Raw genomic sequence first — 22,195 nt, forward strand, 5'->3', positions numbered from 1 at the left:
TGGAAGGATGAAGAGGTTTCCTTCTCACAGCTCTACCATAATAGCCCAGTTTGTGAAGATACCTGACAGCTGTTCTGGTTGCTTGTGTTGCAATGTCAGAGGCTTTGCACCAAATATCCTCTTCAACATTTTTTCACAAGATTCAAGGTTCTTTCAGACGACCCAAGGCAACTTGGATGAGGTTTTGTGTACTCTTTGTCATCTCTTGTGAATTGTACGATCACTCTATTAACAGTAGAAAGAGGGATTGAAAGATTTCCTGCTATTTTGCATTAAGACCATCTTCATGTTCACCCACGATTCCTCCTTGCAGAAATTCTGATAGGTCTGATGCTCTTTTGGTTCATAGCATGCTTCAATGTTTATAGATGCAATTTTTATGAGATACTCTTAATTATTTCAGCACTATTCTTATCTGTAAATATAAATAAATATGTGTTAATCTTAGGAAAAATATTTATTTCAGCATCTATTCTTTTGTCATTTCTGTATATCATCCACAAATGGAACCACATGAAGACAGTTCTTAAAATTGAACACTTTCTAGGAAATAAAAGCAATCGGCTTACCTTGTGCGAGTTCGTTATTTCTGGTCATTTGAATACTATTGACTGTCTTAACATATTTGGCATTTATAGTTGTTAATTTCCCTTAGTTATTGTGACAGTTGGTGGCCTGGAGGTAACGTCTTAGCAAATAGTCAGACTTTGTAACTGGGCTCGATTCTCCCAACGAGTAGCAATTGTCACTTCCTGAACTGATGATTGCAAAAGCATGAAACGCTAAGTACAAAGATAATTATGAATAATTATCTTTGTACCTAGTGTTTCATCTAGGTATAGATATTATAGGTACAAAAATAATTATAATTATACATGTGTAGCAATTAACCTACAGTCTTACACATTTTATACCTGTAAGGAATCGAATGCAGAAGAGTCTGTGTAGTGTAATTGCCATATATTTTCATTATTTACTCGTGTATTGAGCATTGGAGTAAATACAGAAAATTTACCCATAAAATATATTTCGTTAAAACATTTTATGTAAATACATAAAAATATATATACTAACACTAAGTTAATTAATATTTTTGCCTAAGTCTGTATTTTAATCACACAAAATACATACTAAAATATTCCTCAGTTTTAGAATTGAATTATATTTGAAAAATAAAAACATTCTCAATTAGCCATAATTTTACTAGTGTTTAGTTTGTGAATTTCTTACAAATCAATTTAATTTTCAATTTCTTTTTTATGTTGTAAAACTGTTAATCCTAAAATGAATGTAATTAGTTTACTTTAAATGCTTTTCTAATATTCCAGGTCTACCAACCTTCGATTGAAATGCCAGCGTCTGGTTGTTTTTACCCACCTACATTAATTACCAACGTTCAGACTGTCTCAAAAGTTGTTGAAGAAGAGGTAAATAGATTTGTATAAATTTGCGAAATACTAAAATTGCGTGGTCAAGAACGGCCTATTTTCTGAAGTCAGCCTGTTAATATATGTGGATCTAGACAGAAAATGGCGGATCTAGAGGAGAAAACTTTGAACAAAAATTTCTCTTTATGAGTAATTGTAGTTTGTGTGGTAACCATCAACAGATGGAGGCTTTAGCAGAAAGAACATCAGTTTCGTGGGAAACTATTTTTGACAATAAAGAGGTGCATTACTCCAGAGAATGGAGAATCGTAAAGTGTAGAGGTTTGGCAACTTGTATACTTATCTAATCATAATTTGTTATAATCACTTTTGGCTAAGACTGCATGCTTTTGAATATGGCTGCAAACTTGGTTTAAAAAATAGTTTTAATAAGGGGAGGGAGGGTAGTAAAACCATAAGCCTAAGTCCAAGGGTGGTTGTCATTTAGAGTAAACATTTTTAAAGTAGTTTGTTTAAAGCATTGTTTAATGTGTAAATAAAAAGAAATTTAGATTTATAGAAGGCAAAAGTGTTTCTATTTTTTATCTATTAAGCTTGAAATTTGCGACTAAGTTATCAGCTATGTTGTAGAACATACAACAAGTGGCAACAACAAACGCATTGATAATAAATATTTCAATTAGTAAATACTTGTGAAAATTTGGTGCAACTTTACTATAGTTGCACTGAATTTCATAGAAAAACATTACATACTTACATGTTATGCTGAAATTAGTATAAATTCCAAAAATTATTAAAAATGGTACAGTAGAAAAATAAGTAAAAAGAGAATTTTTTGAAGTTGTGATTTTTCGCTGTAACTGCACTCTACCAATTTAATTTGCTCAGCGCAGAATCTGATGACACTATCTTTCAAGTGGGCCGTCTTGCTTCTTCCTGATATACTGCACGCTTTTTCCTGAAAATCAGCTTTAGCACATCTTCTACTGGACCATTTTTCATAATTTTTGGAATTAATACTAATTTTGACATCGCACTTAAGTATGTAATATTTTTCTCTGAAATGCCTTCGCTTGAAAATACATCATTGAATCAGAACGACACACTATGGTAAAGTTGTACCGAAAATTCTACAGGTAAGTAGAAAATTAAAATTTTTTGCATTTGGTAACAGTTATTTGTTTTTTGATTTTTAGTTTTTAAACTTTTTTTCTAAACTATATTGCATAACAGCCAATATCTTTTTAATGTAACTTGCTTAATCGCACATAATGACACGACAGAATAATTGACCCCTAGGCATAGTATTGCTTTCAAACATGTGATGCCCATCATACATTGTTATTGCATTAATAAAAAAAGGAAGATTTAATTTAGATAATTTATAATGTTTGCAACCTTTAGAAAACTCGCTTAGAGCTGATTGATATTTAACATTTTTAACAGATTGTGGTGCAATCAGCTTTTCAATCAGATCAAAATTATACTAGTTTAATATTTAATTTACTTTTTAATAACAATAAAACTTAATCCAACAGGTACATATACAATATGGTGCACATATAAAAATCGCATTCCAAGGAAAAATTGTTGTACATTTCAACCACTTGGACCCACACGTTGTCTGGTATGGTCGCAAAGAAACAAACAGAAAAGGAAAGAAATAAAAATTCAACTCGGCAGTTTGTTTTTAAATGCAAATGAAACTCATTTATTCGTGGTTCTTCCAAATAACACATTTCATTATCTTTCAAGTTCTTTTCGCACTCATGTTTTACAACACTGTGCCATATAACATGTGCTTTTTAAAAGTCTCCGTCCTCACCACCTGACGCCTGTCTTATCTTTCCCTTGGATCCTCTAGTTTTTCAGAGAGAAGTGGGGGATGCTGTACAGGCAACAGCTATCCTATATCATCCTGCCCAGGCTATATATATGTAGCTCCACTTCACCAGAACTACAAGGTGGGTGAGTGCTACCAATGACAATTAAGTTCTATATTTTGTCCATTTACCAGTTTTGGTCTAAACTAATATCAGCAGTTATTATCAGAACTGAAAACTGCTGACAAACCATAAATGAATACATTTTACAAGAATGGATGTTACAATTCGATAATCATTACAACAGCAATTATGCTTAATTGAACTACTTTTAGAGAGATTTTCAACATCATTGTTTTCAGAAAAAAATTATCCATATCAGTTGAATCAGTGGTACAATTAATCATGGAGTTCTGTTATGACCCGGTTGCTGAATCCACTTTTTGCACATGGTTCACCCCCCCCCTCTTTTTTTTCTGTGTGCGTGTGAAATGTAACAAGCAGACATTGAAAGGTTGGACTTAAGTTTGGATCTATTCTGCAGGGTTAGGAAATTCAGTAAGAGAAAACTGATGTACAGGATTCAAAGTTGCACCTATTAAGAGTGAACCTTTTGAGTTGACATTGATTTGCACTGCTTACCTGACGAGTCTATGGTAAATTAAGTCGAAGTCATACAAAAAATGCAAATCTATTGCTTTGTGTTTTTATTTATATTATTAAACCAGTGATATAGTAGCAGTGTAATTTGTAAAAATAAATATATTTCTGATAATGTTTTTTAAATTTTTTCTTAGTTTCTTATTTGTAGCTTTTGATTTCTGTATGAGTTTCATATTTCTGTTTAGGAATTTTCTATGTTCGCAGTCCCATAAAAAAATTAACAGCTTCATTTGATAATAATATTACCTACATAAACAAGAGTGGTAATCAAATAACAGCCTTACACACAACATATTTTGAATTTAGCATAACCTCTGACCTTCTTTGGATATATTTTGTCGAACTCGGCAAATTTGTATGGAATTTCAAATGCAACTCTTTATTTAATCCACAGGGTAGCTTACTTTCATTCCATCAGCTATGATTCTGTAGAATTCTTCATATTATTCGCACTGAGGATTGAACCTTCAACTTAACATTCCTGGAAGGTTGGAGGTTACATCAACTGAAACATTGAATAGCATCCAAGATAAGAACAGTATTCCGAATAATCCAAATCATTAATCTTCATCTCAAAAATTCTGAAGCAACACAACATTTTGTTGGAAATTCATTTGATGGATTTGTCTGTTACGTGTTTGATTCTTTAATCATATTTTTTTTTCTTGTAGATTTTTGGACCTGTACTTGTGGCTCTCTCCTTCCGAACTGCTAAAGAAGCCATAAGTCTGGCAAATAACACAATTTATGGTTTAGGTTCAAGTGTTTGGTCTGAGAGTTCGGCCCTGGCCTTAGAAGTAGCTTCGAATATTAAGGCTGGAACGGTTTGGATAAATTGCCACAATGTTTTTGATGCTGCTGCTGGCTTTGGCGGTTACAAACAAAGTGGTTATGGCCGTGATGGCGGAAAAGAGGTATGATGGTGAATTTTTTTATTCTTATAGATTATATGCAATTTCTGAAAATATCTTGTATACATACATTGGCAATTTATACATGCACTAACACCTACACACTATACCTATTACTTACAGGGTGGAATGATAAAATTGTCATCTTAGAAAAGACGACCTGATTCCATTTATGTTTGTGAACACCGTTTTTCTTTTTTTGTTGCGGACCATCTACTAGTTGGTCAGTTGTGTACAAATCCCAAGAGCAATAGGAACCTATCATGTCTGAAAGTGACACCATGTTCAACAAGCGAGATCAAAGATGTGCCGCTGTACGACTCATGCTTTCTACCGATCCAAGTTATGAGAACAGGACCATTGCCAGCACCCTCAAAATGCATCACTGGACTACCGTGAAATACAGGGAAGTTTCCGACCACAGTTATGGTCTTTGGTGTGGTCTCAAGTTGGAGTCACATCATGCCACCTCACATCTTTGAAGTAAGAGCTATTAAACCTGATGTAGTAATATTGGACAAGGAGAAAAAAGCAACCTTAGAAGTTAGTGTCCTAAATAATGCTGGGTTAAACAGAGCTGAGAGGGAAAAAAACGAAATATCAAGATCTTATATGATGACATGAAAAGAAATTGGAATCTTAGGAAGATCTCCATCATTCCAGTAATTATAAGAACCACCTAGACTCATGAAAAAGAACTACCTGTCAAATACACTTGGTAAACCAAGTGCGAGAGAGATCCAAATAACTGCACTTAAAGCAACGGTTAGAATCTTAAAAAGGTCTTTCATTTACCTGCTTTCCATCTGACTACGATATGGTCATTTTCAAGTCCAACGTAAACAATTCTTCATTAGCCGTTCCCCTTAAGATATCCAATTTACCAAATTTCCACTACTAACGATTACTACGGTATTGTCCCATTGACTACTGTATACTCTTTAACCCTATCCTCGAGTGGCCTCTGGGCCTTGATATGGGGTGACTCCTATGTAAAAAAAAAAAAAAAAAAAAAAAGTGAGATAGGTGAATGTCTGTCAACCAGTAGAATGGCCTCTTCCAGCTGAAACAAAATAAGCTAAAAATTAAATAAAACACAGATGAAAATCTCATTCTAAATAAATTCTTTTATCTATTTACATATCAGGTAAAAATCCTCACCAAAAAGTGAAAAAATTATTGAGTAGAAGTTTAATTACAAGTGAAAATAAATTTTATCGCAAATTTCATTTTTATCATGTCAAGTAATTTTAAAGAGATGTTTGAAAACAAGGGAGATAATTCAGTCACACTTGGAAAATAGCATTTTGGTTGGTCTGTCATGCTTAAAAGTTTGGAATAGCTTTTTCTTTTCTAAATGCTCAGACTGAATGGAAACATCTTTCAAAAATATCCGTTCTTTTCATATTGCAGGGTTTGTATGAATATGTTCAGCCTGCCTGGATGTCCAAGCCAAACATTCCATCATTAGAAGTGAACATGAAGACATTTGGATCTGCAGAATTTACTCATTCAATGCCAGGAAATGAACAAATGGGTTTTCAGTCGAATGAAACCGATAAACCAAGGTGAATTATTTTTACACTTTTTTATCTATCCTGTATAGTTCATTCTATTTTTTTTATTATTATTTTTTTTTTTTAATTTTTTTTTTTTTTAGCCTTTACGTTTGAATGATTTTAATCACTTAGTTCGGGGGGGGGGGGGGGGTCATTTTAATGGTATTAATCACTTAGTTGGGGGATGGGGTCATTTTAATGATATTAATCACTTAGTTGGGGGGTGGAGTGCTTTAATTATTTCTTTGTTACAATTGTGTAATATAGTTGTATTAAAGAAACAGGAAAAAATTTTAACAAATGTATTTATATCTAGTATTTCCAACAACGTATTTTTTCTAAATATTCAAACAATTCCTTTTTCCTTCTCTGGATGTATGTGACTGTCCCTGCTGTGACGTCCGCCAAGTGTCTTGAACACATGCTTGTCTGAACAGTGGCCACGCCTCTAACACGTGCTTTTCATGTCGAGTTTCCAATACCTCTTCTCTGAACACCTGCATCCTTTTATCTCTGCTGTGAGATCACTTTGCACAGCCGGCTTGGTTATTTGTATTCTTCATGCAGACTACCACTGCTACCAGCGTCAGCAGCTCTGTTACAACTGTATCTTAAATCTTGTATTAATGACACTGTTTTCAAGGAAAACCTCAATGTTTTATTAGAATTGTAGCATATTCAGTTGTCATATCAACTCTTTGTAACTTTACAAAACGACGTGTTATATATCCATCAATGCATTTCTATATATATATATATATATATATATATATATATATATATGTATATATATATAAAGTAGTAACTTTCGTTTTATGTGTGCCTGTGTATACAACTTTCCTACAGCCCACACCACCGGACCAATCATAACCATGATGTTGGTCCCCCACTTAGGGATGGTGCAAACCATTTTGCAGCTTTACGGTCAAGGTCATAGCCTATGTATATATACTCTCCTACAGGCTACACTTGACTGACCATGACTAAACCTGACATGATTGTCTCTCACCTAGTGATGATGCACACCATTTTTCAAGATCAAAGATTAAGGTCATATTTAGTGCGTCTTTTACTAAACTAGGGATGCTGCAGACCAAGTTGGGATTTGTCACCATCCCGGGAGCGCCAGCCAACTTCTTTGTGAATTTGAATCTGATCATCCTCCTCCACCCACATCCTCTGAATCAATTAAACAAATGTTAACGATTGTGATTCTTTGTAATCAGGGTTGGATCAAATACTGACTTTTAACAATTGAAATACAAATACTTTCGTTAAGGTTACCAGAAATACAAATACAAATACTTTTATTCCTAACTCTAAAAATACAAATACAAATATAAATACTAACGCTAAAAATACAAATACAAATACTTTTATTCCTCAATCTCAAAATACAAATAAAAATACAATAACTGATTTAAACAATCTGAAAATATGCGAAGAAAAGAAGAAAAAAGAAGAAATATTTCCTTCCAAATTTGACATCTACATTACACTCTATATCATGTCCTCATTGCATTTTATCATCATTAGAGCTCTGATGACTTTTAATTAAACTTTTGGGACTACTCACTCAGGAAAAAGTATATGAATACTTAAAAATATTCATTTTAAATACAACTTTAAATAGCTATAGTTATAAGTTTTCAAATTTCTATAAATTGAAAATAAATTAATTCAATTAATTTCAAAACACTACTTTTAAAGAATTTCAAACGAAAAATACAAGAATTAATTATTTCAGAGGAAATATACTCAGTGACCTAATTGGCAGGGACAAGGCGCCAGCACTAAAAAATGTCCCCAAAATGGTTTCATACTCAACTGTGAACTCTTTGAAAGGGTCCATATAGACCAGTGGTTCTCAACCTTTTTCACTCCATTCCCCCCTTCATGAATTCTCAACATTCGTGTGGCTCCCCTTCATTTTTCTCCCAAATCCCACCCTGCCAAAAAAGGCGCAGAAAAAAAAGAATAAATAAAATGTTGATGAAGAGAACACCCTTGCTTTATTACAAAGTTTACAGTCATAATTATCTTATATTGATAGATTTCTGTGATATGCTTAACTTACATCACTAGACTACAAAAGACTAGCAGACAATAGCAAATTTGATTTGGATGGGAGAAAGTTCAATTAACCTCTGCATACTTTATCACACATCAGTGGGAAGGCTGATATTGTTTCTTTTCAGTCAGTTGACGAATCCGAGGTTGTGTCACTGACAATGCACATCTCATGTCGGGGTCCACATCCAATCGGTTGCGGCTCTTATTCTTGATTTGTAGAAGGGTGGAGAAACCAGACTCACATAAATAGGTAGTTGAAAAAGGCAAGAGTAGTCGAAGTGCAATCTCACTGACTTTTGGATATGACTGATGCATCGAACACCAGAATACATTCAGAGATTTTTCTTCATAGAGATCTTTGGCAGCAGAATCATGTTTGAGATCAAGGAACTCGTCCTGAACATCACTGGGAATGGTAGTAATATCAAGAGTGCCAGAGAATGGATTCCTTACCAACTTCCCTTCTTCCTCCTCGAATTCTGGGAAGTACATATTAAGTTCACTTTCCAAGGATCTCAGATGCTGGGTGATTTCAGTTTTAAGTAATGGGTCAAGCAGACTATCTTCTTCATTCTCGTCAAGGACAGCTGAAAGGTTTTCAAACATGGCAACATTCCCGGCACCGACTTTCCTTTGCCAATTCTGGAGCTTGGCAAGAAATCCACGAAGACAGTCCATCAGGTGAAACACATTTCTTTCCTTGCCCTGTAGTTTCAGATTCAACCTATTTAGCTGCTCAAATATATCTGCTAAATATGCAAGACGTGGCTCCCACAAAACCTCATTGAAGTGACTCAACAGATCATCTTTCCCTTGCATTTCCAGGAACAATTTTAGCTCCCCCCGAAGTTCAAACACTCGATTCACAACATTGCCCTTGGAAAGCCAGCGCACTTTGGAGTAAAAGAGGAGAGCTTCATGCTCCGAATCCATGTCTCTACAGAGGTTCTGGAAAAGGCGAGAGTTCAGAGCTCCAGCTTTTACAAAGTTGACGCATTTGACCACTGCTTCCAGGATCTTGCAAAGTTCATCAGGGAGGGTTTTCGACGCCAGTGCAAAACGATGGATCATACAATGAACCCCCTTGGCATTCGGAGCTACTTCCTTGACACGCTTCTGGAACCCTGATTTTGATCCCAGCATCGCTGGAGCCCCGTCTGTACAGACTCCACAACAATTTTCCCATGGGATCCTGTTAGCTTTGAAGAAAGAAGATAGCTTTTCCATCACATCTTCAGCTGTTGTGGTGGTCTCAAGCTGTGTACATAACAGATATTCTTCCTTGATATCACACAAGAAAATATACCTAACAAACACGAGTAGCTGTGCACACGAACTCACATCCGTTGACTCATCCAGTTGTATTGCAAACATACCAGCTGGAGACGATTTGATCTCCTGTATCACTTTTTCCTTTATGTCATCTGACATTTCATTAATTCTCCGCTTCACTGTGTCGTTTGACAAGGAAATTTGTTGAATTTTACGTTCATTTGCATCTCCAAGAACACGCTTGACCATCTTTAAAGTACATGGCTTAATTAAGGTTTCACCAATTGTGTGGGGCTTCTTTTGCTTCGCTATTTCAAGGGCAACCTCGTATGATGCCTCAACTACACTTGAGGTCTGTTGTTGGAAAGCACCAGTTGCATCCAGTTTCTGTTTTCCGAAACTACTTTCATGGCGCCTGAAGAAATCGGGGTCTTTTTCAGCATACTGTGGATGGATGGTCTGCAAATGATGCTTCAACTTACCAGGCCTCATAGAATCGTTCCCCAACACTTTGAAGCACAGTACACACTGAGGTTTCTCGATGCCATCAGCGAGAATTGATGTAAATCCGTAGCTAATGTACTCGTCACTGTACTTCCGCTTCTTAGTAACACTAGTAGCCATCGCAAATCTAGGGAAAATAAAGAAGACAGACTATCAGAACAAACATTAAGTGATAAGACAAAAGAATGATAATGAAGGACAGATAAATAGGACAAGTGATAAAATGACAAACACACAAATATCCACATACATAATACATCCATGGACTCACACATTAAGCACACACACAGTCATACACAAACATACACAGAGAGAGTAAAGATGATAAACATTCACACTCAACCTAGCAAGCTGAAATGTACTTTCTACAGCAAGAACACACCTCCTTTGACAAGCACTGCCCCAATTGAAATTATGAGAAGAATAGCGAGTCACATCAATATTAGCACTAAAAAAAAAAAAGCAGGAATACCTGAGTAGGGAATGAGCATGAATACAATGATACCAAAAAATAAGAAAATAATAAAGGAAGTGCACAAATATTTCACACACGAAAACAGCGACCGCATTTATAATTGTCGAACAAAATAAGTAAAACAGTATACAGTATGGTTCAGAATCAATTATACCCACATGTTTACGTGCTGATATCCAAGGCCACACTGAGATAATTCGATCACCTCTCTCCCACATACATACACACATACACACGTACACACACATTCGTAACAATATTATGTAGGTAACAAAATTTTATTGTCAACTTAATCAATTAAAAAAGAAAATTCCACCATGGCCCCCCTAAATTATTGCCATGGCCCCCTTGGGGGCCATGGCCCCCAGGTTGAGAGTCTATGATATAGACATTTAGTAAGTAACTGTGAAACCGGATTAAACATTTAGGTGTGAGATTCGCTTAGTGCGAGAGGGTGTAAATCCATGAATGGGAGTGGGAGGTCAAAAGTTTGTTTTTTTTAATCTACAAGTTTAGACATCCAAACAACTGTTTAAATTACTTTATTATAACTTTTTCTTTAATAATCCATATTTAATAAATATTTATATAAAATTATCCGAAAAAGGCCAAATTTGAAGCATAAATTTGAAAAAAAAACAAACAAAAATTTTGAAAGCCAAACTGCTTCAAAAAAAGCCAAATTCGCGAAATTTGGCCTTAAAAAAGCCAAGCTGGCAACCCTGAATTGAAGCTACTTGACTCACAGACTTATCGTCACTCAACTAGCAGCAGCGTGTGTGACTGGAAGTGGACAGGGCTGGTAGACTGGTACACGTACGCAACATGTATGTGAACAGGGTTGGATCAAATACTGACTTTTAACAATTGAAATGCAAATACTTTCGTTTAGGTTACCAGAAATACAAATACAAATACTTTTACTCCTAAATCTAAAAATACAAATACAAATACAATTACATTAAAATTGTATTTAAATACAATTGAAATACAAATACAATTGTATTTGATCCAACCCTATTTGTAATTGTTTAAATTTTTATCTGTAACAATATAAGTGTTAACTTTGATATAATCTATTTGCTTTAAAGTTCATAGTTGGATTTCAATCACTCCAGGAGGTAGTTAAAAAATTTTAAACATCTTAAGCTATAGTTGCTTGTACAATATTCACTTCCTGCTAGGGTGTCCACGAAGTGAGTACCCGAATGTACAACAAAGTCCTGCATGAAGCGCAGGTATCTTTGCTAGTGTATATATAATTGTACATGCTTCATAATCATCGAAAGAGTTGCATATCAATGTCTGTCTTATTGCTAGTGTTGAGAATCGGAATCTGAAAAATAAGCGCTCTTAGGGTTATCGGAATCGGGGAAAATCTATTTTCTGATGCCAAAACCGATTCCTTTAATTATCTATTTTATTTTTTTTTGTATAAAACATCTTCCATTGCTTGTAGTAATAATAAAATAATAAATATTTATTGATTTAAACTTCCAGTAAGACTAAAATCTCTAGATCACCCTGTCACAATTGTGTTTTTACATTTGAGAAAATATATGCACATTTAAGATGCGTTTTTACAGTAATTGGGACAAAATAATTTTATAGTAAAATATTTAGAGATTTATAAAGAATCGGAATTGGTAATTGTATCAGAATCGGGAAAAATATTCGAATCGTCCAATCACTACTTATTACACAAAGTTCTTTTTTGGCACCAAATAATGACGTGTTACAAATGTATGTGAAATAGGTGTGTATTTACACGCATACAATAAACATTCAGTTCAGATAATATGTGATCGCTGAGAGTAATTTTTTCTTTTCCTCACCTTCACCCCAAACAAGGCATATTGCCACTTGGACGTAAGGGGCTACTATTTGAGACCATGCCTAAGAAAGATTAAAAAAAATGTTGGTTTACATTATATTTAAACTTCTGTATACCAGTATAGTCAGGGCAGCATGAAGGAAATTCTAAAGTTTAGCTGTTCAAGGAAGAATTTATTAGAATAGAAAGTTTTCTAGCATTTAAGGAATTCAACAGTGGAGAGTGAGATTTTGTTGCTAAGCAAGTTTGTGAGGGATATGTACATCGAGGGGTACAAGTGCAATGAGTTCATCAGAGCACATTCCATTAAAATACTTGTAAAACAGGTACAGGGATGCAACATTGTGGTGATGGGACAAGGGTTGGAGCCTAGTTGAAAAAGTGAGACCTGTGAGATTATAGACCTTTTTTTTTTTTTCTTTAGATTAGCGGTAAATGCACCAACCCAGATTTGGCAACAATATTCCATGCATGGGCAAATGGTGGCTCGGTGGAGGTACAGGATATTCTCAGTTGTGAGTAGTCTTCTAGGACGATAGAGAGAGCTCACCTTCCTTGCAGCAGCCTTTGCAATGTCCTCAATGTATTTGTTCCAGTTCATATTTCCTGTGAATATTAAGCCGAGGAGTTTGAAGGAAGAATTCTCAGTAGGGAGTTATTAGTCATGGATATCGGTGGTTGGAGAGGCTTCTTGTAATTGTTAAAGGAGAGCAGCTTACTTTTACTAGTATTAAATGTTATGATAATTTCAAATGTGCATGACATACAGATAGACATACCTTGGTTCCTTAGTTTATCAGTAGTTGGCACTGGATGTTTGAATAAAAATCTTTTCGACATCTGGTTGCATGCGAATCAACCAAATAATAAACAGGCATACACCTTTTTGTTACGGTTTTATTTTAGGTGATCAAGACACAATACTAAGTTCTCTCACTCCCAAGAACAAACTTTTTATTTTGTAGACTATTGTAGACTATATATGATTGAATGTTCATCGTTCACTCCTGCAACTCTAACTCATTTAATTCCAGTCATTACCGATATCACCAACTGTTTTCTTTGTTCCTAAAATTTTGACCTCTTTCTATTCAGACAATTGCGTTATCTTTGACATTTTAAATGAGGCCAATATTTATTATTGTCATTGACTGTTATCGTTTATAAATTCCTTTCTTGTCAACTATTTATCTATTTGTTTCAAAACTGTATATTCACACATTCCTTAAGCTTAGCTGTGCAAACTGTATATTTATCTAGTTAACCTACTCAATTCTGGTTACTGTAAGGCCCCAATCTGTTGCACATGTACAGAAAAACTTAAAATATTAATAGATAAAAAATTTACACTTTAATTTAAATCCAAATCAATCTTATTAAGAAACTAGCAGGGGGACTCGATGTTACCTAGGATTGAATGATGATCAACAAATGTTTCATGCTCTCATATTTTTATTTTCATCAAAATCTGTGAAATCACCTATTTTATCTGTTTGTCAACTGTTCCACGAATGCGCATGTGTGAATCGTCCACATGACAGATTAGTTACGTTAAGAATGATTAGGTTTGAAAACTCCTAGGTTTTGGTTGTGATCTCAGCTTGAGTATTTTTTTTTTTTTTTACTTATAACAAATAAACTGTTTAGAAACTTAACTCTCGCATGCACATGTCGCAGTTTCTTTTTCTTTTTTTTTTTTTTTTTTTTTTTTTTTTAGGAATTTAACATTATGTTTAATAACTTGCAGTATTTCTTTTTATAATAAATAAGAATTCTTTGTTAATCAAAATATAATATTTAGGCGTATTTTACGACTAGGCAACCTCCTAGTATATGATATATATAAATGAAGTAAAAACTGGTATGACTCTACTTTAGAACTCTACGCCATATTTATTCAATTCTTCCGATCAATTTTGGTAGTCAGCAATGTTCTAAAGTTGAATGTTGAAATAAATTTTATGTATTTAATTCTATTTTCAGTGTCGATCACACATACAAATTGTATTATGGTGGTGCCCAAAAACGTCCTGATGGCCAAGCTTCCCGCACAATATTTAGTCCTGAAGGTGGAGTAATTGGTCTTGTAGCCGAAGCTAACAGGAAAGACGTGAGGAATGCAGTAGAAATTGCTCAAAAGACGGCGCCAGGGTAAGAATGTAACTGATTTTATTTTTGTTTTTTAATATTGGGTAAATTTTTTATTTATTATTTTTACAAATAGACCAAAATAAATGCATTCTTCAGAATTCAATTTTGTAACTGAATTATATTTTTTGTCGAATTATTAAACAGATTATTGAGGATGGAGTGGAGAAAGGTTTTTATTAAAAAAAATTTTTTTTTAAATTGTTTGAAACGTTTATACAACTAAATAAAGAGTAAAAAATGGAAAAGGAGTGACTTGTTTTTTCCCGGCTTTGGTCAATTTGAGGGTTCAATAACTTGAGCCTTCAGGGTAGGATCAAAGTGTATCTGTTCTGTCAGGGTCAGAGAGTTTTTTTTTTTCTTAGGTATATGAATACCTCTTACCACTTATGAGTGAAGTAGTAGCCTGTCTCTCCCTCTACTCGTCAAAAAATAATAAAATAATTTATTAAATCTGTACCTATTGTAAAACTACAATTTTTTAATATACCAACCAGTTAACCAAATCTACATACCTGAGTTTACGATTTTTACTTGAATTTATTTAGTATTGTTGGAATTCATAAAGTGATTAGTTTTCTTCTATAACATCCTTGGCTTTCCGTAATAATTTATTTTTTCATATTATTAAGGTTATTCAAACTACTATTTTTATCTTGAGTTTTTATTTGCATTATATTTCTATTGTGTAACCTTTGACCGTCTTCAGGTGTATTCTGTCAGACTCCAGGAATCTGCACGGAAATTTTGAATGAAATCGTTTATTTAATCCACAGGGATAGCATACTATACTCTCGTTCCATCATCAATCCTAATCTAAAAAAAATTCAGAAACTGTTTTCTTTTTTAATTATAGTTTCAGTCGCAATATGTATTGTTTCAGCACTAAATAACCTTCAAAAGCATTGCTATGTTATAAAAACAGGCAAACGGATCTAAAAGACACAAAATAATTATTTGCAGGTGGGCGAAAAAGACATCTCGTCTTCGGTCGCAGATAATGTACTATATTGCAGAGAATTTGGAACTTCGTCGTGATGAAAGTGCGTCGCTGTTGTGCAAAATGACAGGAAGAAGTAATGCAGATTGTCTTTCAGAAATTGACAATTCAGTTGAGCGCTTGTTTTATTGGGCAGCTTATTGCGATAAATATGGTGGAGTTGTTCAGGTAAGATTTATTCCTCTTACAGTAAAGCTCGCCCAGAATTCTTCTTGTATTAATTTAAATTATCAGAACCTGTGGAAATTCCACGGTAGTTGAAAGTTTTTAAAACCCGTTATAAATAAAATGAATAAAAAAATAAAACAAACAACGACGAATTTTAAAAAATTCTTTTAGCAAATTATTTTTTTAACCTTTTAAAGCTAAAAAGAATTGATTTAAAAAATTTAGATTTTTTTTTCAATGAAAATTCAACACAACACATTGTATTATTTTTTTTTTTTTATATAAATTATGAAGGAACATATGTAAATTCTTTTGCACATTTTTAATTTTAAAAAGAAACTATAATATATAAAAAAGACTTACTCTCTTCTCAACATGACCTTTATTTTTAAATTATGAAATAAAATAGTCAGTTGAATGTACTCGCAAAAAATGGAACACACACCAACAGATCCTATATACAGCAATTTAACAGACAAGAATGATTATACGAAAAGTAGAATTAACTTTAAAAAAAAAAAAAGAAACAGAAACGCTATGTGCTATATTATGACGTGTGTTTAAATGAAAACATGCTGCCTAAATCCACACACAAATTGAAATCTCAGCGACTAATGATCAGAATTTAACAAATGAAGGCTCACTGAAAAGCTAATGATCTGAATTTTGTAGTGGGCTATGTGACATTTGCCCTTAAGATCACACATTAGAGATCATCCAGAGCCTATGTTTTGCACTTTTTTACAGCCATAAAATGTTTCAGAAAAAGTGTACCCTCAATAAATCCTTTCCACCCTCAAAAAATACTTTTAAATTACCACTGTTAAAGGTTTTTGTGGGTGTTGAAAATGAAAATGTTTGAAATTTCAGGAAACGAGTACTTTCCAAGATATGAAGAAATTATAGTTTCAAAAAGTGGGGATCACTTTTCTATATTTAACGTAAAATGAAACCCACTTGGTGTTTATTTGATAATTGTGATTATCGACCTGATATAAGAAAGAGGTTGTTGGAGATAGAAGCAGACATATCCCACTAGATTTCAAAGTATGTTTCGTACTTTGTCAATGTAGGAAAGGATGTTTTGAGCGGCACCTTCCCAGGTGAATATACTTGTTATGAAAAATAAACAAAATCCCAGAGTAAATAATGGAGTTTTTGCTGTTCTTTTTAATTACTTCTGTTATTTCAGCTACAAAAAGAAATAAAATTGGGAAAGAAATTTTTCAATCAAGAGTTGAGTTAGAGGTTAGGAAGCGTGGTAGAGAAGTGAGATTGGTTCTGCCTTTTGAGTGTTTGGCATCAAGATGAATGGACGTTGTTGTTAGTTTCTTCCACTACCTCCATAGGAGTTGACCAGGACAATGCAGTTTATCTAAATATGCTTGCTGTAAAAAGCAAACCAAATCCCAGAGCAAATAATGGAGTTTATTGTTGTTCTTTAGTGCTTCCAATATTCCAACTACAATGAGAAAACGGAAGAAAAGAACATCTCTACAACTGGTATAGTCACCACTGCTGAAAGACACCACCATCCGTTAAGCTAGCTTCTTACATATTTACAAATAGCTATTTTATTGAAGAAGACGATAGCCAATCTGTGCAGCTCAAAGAATTCTCCATTCAGTGTAACACGCATCCGCTTATAGAGATGAATGAATGTGCCTAAAAGACAAATCAAATTCTCACATTATTTTAACTTGATTTATCTTTACTTTTGTCCTTACAGGAAACTACAGTGTACGGCCTAACAGTGAAACTCCATGAACCTGTTGGTGTGTTGGGTATTGCCTGTCCTGATGAGAATCCCCTCCTTAGCTTTGTTTCTTTATTTGCTCCTGCTATTGCCCGTGGTAACGTAGTTGTCATCATTCCAAGTCAAAAGTATCCACTAGCTGCCATGAATATGTATCAGGTAGATTTTTTTTGTTTTTTTTTTTTTTTTTTTTTGTTTAAGTACAATTACTCTTATGTGTGTATCCGTGCGTGCGAGTAGGTTGGTTTGAGGAATGAAAGCATTTGGATTTAAGTAGACAGTCATGTTAAATCTCAGTTCATCCTATGAAGGATTTTGATTGGTTGAAATGTGGTAGTTATTAGTAGGACTAGGACAACAGCATATTTTTGTCATTGTTTTGACACTCTGTATCCATTGATATCTTATATGCTTTTATATAGTGATGTGATTCTCGCTTGTCTATGTCTCGATATATACTCGAGAGTCAAAACAATGAAAAGAATATTCTGTTGTCATAGCCGTAGTTATTAGTCAATTAGAATAAAGAATGGAAAAGTTTTATTTTGAGAAAAATTAGGTTTGGAAAATTAAGATTTAGACACACAAAAAAAAAAACAGTATTAACAGGTGAACCAGTCAACCATAGAATCATAGGCAAAGGTTGAGTGGGGAAACTTCCATGCTAGCCTTTAAGTATTTGCAGATATTTTGTGGCAATTTTAAGATTACATCATTCTCTGGTGAAATACTTTTTTTTTTCTCTGATACTTAAATAAATCACCCCCACCCACCTCTCATGTCAAATACATCTTATATTCATAGTCAAAATTCAGTGTTTGGTGACTTTACAAAGTGCAGATGAAAAAAAAAAAAAATAGTGCTTGTTACAGTCAACAGATTTATTTATTTTTTTATTCATTTTTTTTTTGTCATTTCAAGCAAAACCAATATTACCTACTTAATTGTCACTCTGAAAATAGTAATATATCCAAAAATCACAAACAAATCATTGAGTAGAAAGTTATTTATATTTTTATGGAAAATTGGGTAAAATTGAATTTTTCTCAGATGTTATGAAGTAGACAGTAGGAGTTGCTGGGGATAGGATGGTGTGCTTATGTAATTGGGATCCCATCCTCTTTTGTCGTGAATGGTAGCGGATTTAGGAGCATAGGTCGCATTTATTTGTTAATGAAATTTTTTGTCTATAATTAGTTGGTTTTGCCAGCTGTATATCATTTTACAAAGTTTGTTGCTTGAAACTAAAATTTTAGATAATGAATATTTCATTCATAAGACACAAGACTATAAAATTTAGCATTCATCCAAACATTAACAATTGGTAATTTTGATGCATTTTTTTATGCAAGTTTAATTCTTAATTAATCTGAAAAAAAAAAAAAAGAATTCCAGAATTTTGACTCCTGATTCAATAGAGTATTTGTAATCTATATAGATAAAACAGATATGTGTGTGTGTGTGTGTGTGTCTGCCTGTGTGTAAAACCAATAAACTCTTAAACTCCTGGTCACATAACACTGAAATTAACAGGAAATAGTAATCATACACTAAGGATGGTTTATAATGAGTAAAATTTTTGTTTAAATGGATGAATAATATGTACATTTTACGACCGGCAAGGTCACCCTCCCTCCTAGTATATAATAAACATCTAAAATATTACATTTTAGAAAAAAAACAATCAACTGTAACTTTTCAATTATAAGGAAATCGGAAACCATCGCGTAAACATTAATCAAAATATGTTTCTTTGGTATACAGCAGCCTGACTTCTGCTTAATAGAAAATGGAAGTCAGAATGATGCAAGTTTTTTAATTTAGTCCAATAATTTTTATCTAAATCAGATCAGTCCGTTTTTTAATTATTTTGTGTACAATTAAAATAATTTAATTTCAATAATTTTTTTCAGATTTTTGATACGTCTGATGTGCCTGGCGGTGTAATAAACATCTTGACAGGCGATAGGGACCATCTCACCAAATATTTGACAGAACACCATGACGTACAGGCTATGTGGTACTTTGGATCAGCTGAGGGTTCCAAGTTTGTAGAATACACGTCAGCCGACAACTGCAAGAGGACATTTGTGAATTATGGACAGGCGAGAGATTGGTCCGACCCCGAACAAGGACAAGGGGAGGAGTTTTTATATCATGCAACACAATGCAAAAATATTTGGCTTCCAATGGGAGACATTTTTGCTAACTGAGCTTTTATTTTCTTTTTGTAGACTTCTTGATTCTAATATTGGACTTATTAGCTGCCAAATTTTAATGACTAGTTTCATTTGATTTTCTGAATGGTGAAAGAGCAAATTAATCCTCTGTATTTGTTTTCTGATTTTGTAGATTAACTTGTATTTTTGTGGATTCTTGTTAAAAACAATTTCTGATTTTTCTGGATTTCTTAAAAAAAAAAAAAAAAAATCTATGAAAGATTTAAACAAATTTATATGGTGTATTAATTTTTATATGGTGTACTAATTTGGTCTATCACTGTTTGGGAAATCAGACAAAATTAGTTGATAAATATGTCAGTCATTTTGAAAGCTAACCACTTCAATATTACTGAGTTTTGTTTCAAAAATATTTTGATAAAAATAAGTTTTATATGACACGAGTTATGTTTGTCCAAAGATAGTTTATTTTTTATATTCTAATAATTCATGGAGAATTAAGACAATGACGAGTGAGAAAATTGTTTTAAAAATTTATTATCCTTGTCATGATGTTTGTTTATAAAGTGAAAACTTGTATTATCAAAGTCGGGATTAGTTTGTCCTAAGCTTACATTTACTTAACAAGAGAGAGGTCAATAATTTTAATATTCGGTTATAGTGAATAAATAATTTAGCATTTTTTTGTGTGAACTGTTATCCTCAGTCAGTTTCACCACAACTCATCTTCTGGCCTTCTTTCAGATAATTAACCGCAACAGGTTAGGAATGCTGAATCTTGTAACTGTATTCCCAGTAATTACTGTCTTCTATTGTTGTCTCGCCACGTTTTCAGCCAACTAATCTTCTGGCTTACTTTGGTAAGATTGAAACTGCTGTCTTCAGACGATGCTCACCTGGAAACCGTAGAGACTCGACATCTCTATCCACTGCACCACAGACCCCGAAGGCCAGTGGATGAGTTGGCTTAAATGTGGTGAAACAATAACTATGAAGATGAGAAGAATAATCTGCAAAAAGAATGAATGCACAAATTATGAAGCCTCATCTCAAAGAATTCAGAAAAAAAAAAAAAACTTAATATTTACAAAACTACTGTAACTTTAGCAAATTTCACCTTTCCAGTGTCAATTAGATTTAACAAAACTTTTTTGTTGTTTAAATTAAATAAAATGGTGCATAAAACAGTTTTTAGTGCACTAATTTCAAATACTGTGCAACCAGTTTTAATGAATAATTTTGAATTTTTGTGTGCTTTACATACATACATAATACTTTTATATCACTTGGAATTTCTGCTGTAGTAATACAAATTTACAATTTAAGCTTGAGGTTAACTTGCAAGCATCCCAATGTTGTCTAAGAATACAGGATCATGTGTATTGCATCTCCCCGTCTGAAACCTCAAATTACAATTTTTTTATTTACAATTTTCAGTTTATTAATTAAATGTATTCATGGATGTTCAACAAAATGCAAACCTGACAATGTTGTTATTATAGCCCCTTCCACCTCTTTTCCAATAGAATATTAATACCACTATTGGATTTTTAAACATTTTCATATTTGATTAAAATATAAAATAAAAAAGTTTAAATGCAAGTTAACATTTTTCTTAAGGCTATCTCTCTACTCTATAATTTAATAACACAAAATACATGCTAAAATATATACTTTTGTTCTGGGATTGAGTTATGTTTGAAATAAATTTTAATTGTTCTAATTAGCCATAATCTATTATTATAATATTAAATATCAGTTAATCAACGTTTGTTTCCCTATGCCTTTTTTCCTCTATTCTTCAACAATACAAATATATGCTAAAATATACCTGTTCTAGGATTGCATTATGTTTGAAAAATAATTGTTTTAATTAGCCATAATTCCCGAGAACAAGTCACTTGTTTCTCGTAGATATTTATGTATTCCTCGCTGTTGATTCAACCACGTCTGTGAGCATTGTCACTCTTTTATCAGTGCTACCATCAACTTTTACATACGAAATGCGTTTGTAAATTAAATGGCAAAATAATTTGTTTTACTTGCATGAACAATTAGAAGTAAAGAGACTTCAATTATGCAATAAAAATGTCTTATCACATCTCGGTTTGGAATTTTCGAATGAAATCAAGCAGAATAGTGTTTGTCACTTAACGGATTGCGGATATGGTTAATATATTATAGATTTCTCGCTTTACATTTTAATAAGCTGTATCATTTAATTAAAGTCTAAAAAAAAAAAATAGAAACAAAATTCAACTCTTATGTATTATTTTTTTTATTGGAATCCTTTGAGATGATTAATTTGTGCATTTATTTGTGGACTATTATCCTCATCTTCATAGGTGTCGTGTAAAACAATAACTATGAAGATGAGGATAAGTCTGCAAATAAATAAAATTCAAACTCCATTGAAACAATTCACTTTGATATCTAAACAT

General features: G+C 33.2%; 1 protein-coding gene across 1 annotated transcript in view; it reads left to right on the forward strand.

The window, feature by feature from the left end:
• The window catches only part of LOC145248266 (aldehyde dehydrogenase family 16 member A1-like), a 54,900-nt gene extending 32,834 nt beyond the window's left edge, over positions 1-22,066 (forward strand). The window contains exons 8-14 of the mRNA XM_080110138.1: positions 1,329-1,427; positions 4,546-4,788; positions 6,199-6,353; positions 14,486-14,653; positions 15,614-15,818; positions 17,548-17,733; positions 19,488-22,066. Of these exons, the coding sequence (XP_079966264.1) occupies positions 1,329-1,427; positions 4,546-4,788; positions 6,199-6,353; positions 14,486-14,653; positions 15,614-15,818; positions 17,548-17,733; positions 19,488-19,787 (1,356 nt within the window). The 3' untranslated portion in view covers positions 19,788-22,066. The remainder of the gene's footprint in view (positions 1-1,328; positions 1,428-4,545; positions 4,789-6,198; positions 6,354-14,485; positions 14,654-15,613; positions 15,819-17,547; positions 17,734-19,487) is intronic.
• Positions 22,067-22,195: the final 129 nt, after the last annotated feature.

Source organism: Euprymna scolopes, chromosome 26, assembly GCF_053919585.1.
Source record: "Euprymna scolopes isolate OS-2025 chromosome 26, ASM5391958v1, whole genome shotgun sequence".
In the NCBI taxonomy this organism is placed as follows: Eukaryota; Metazoa; Mollusca; class Cephalopoda; order Sepiida; family Sepiolidae; genus Euprymna; species Euprymna scolopes.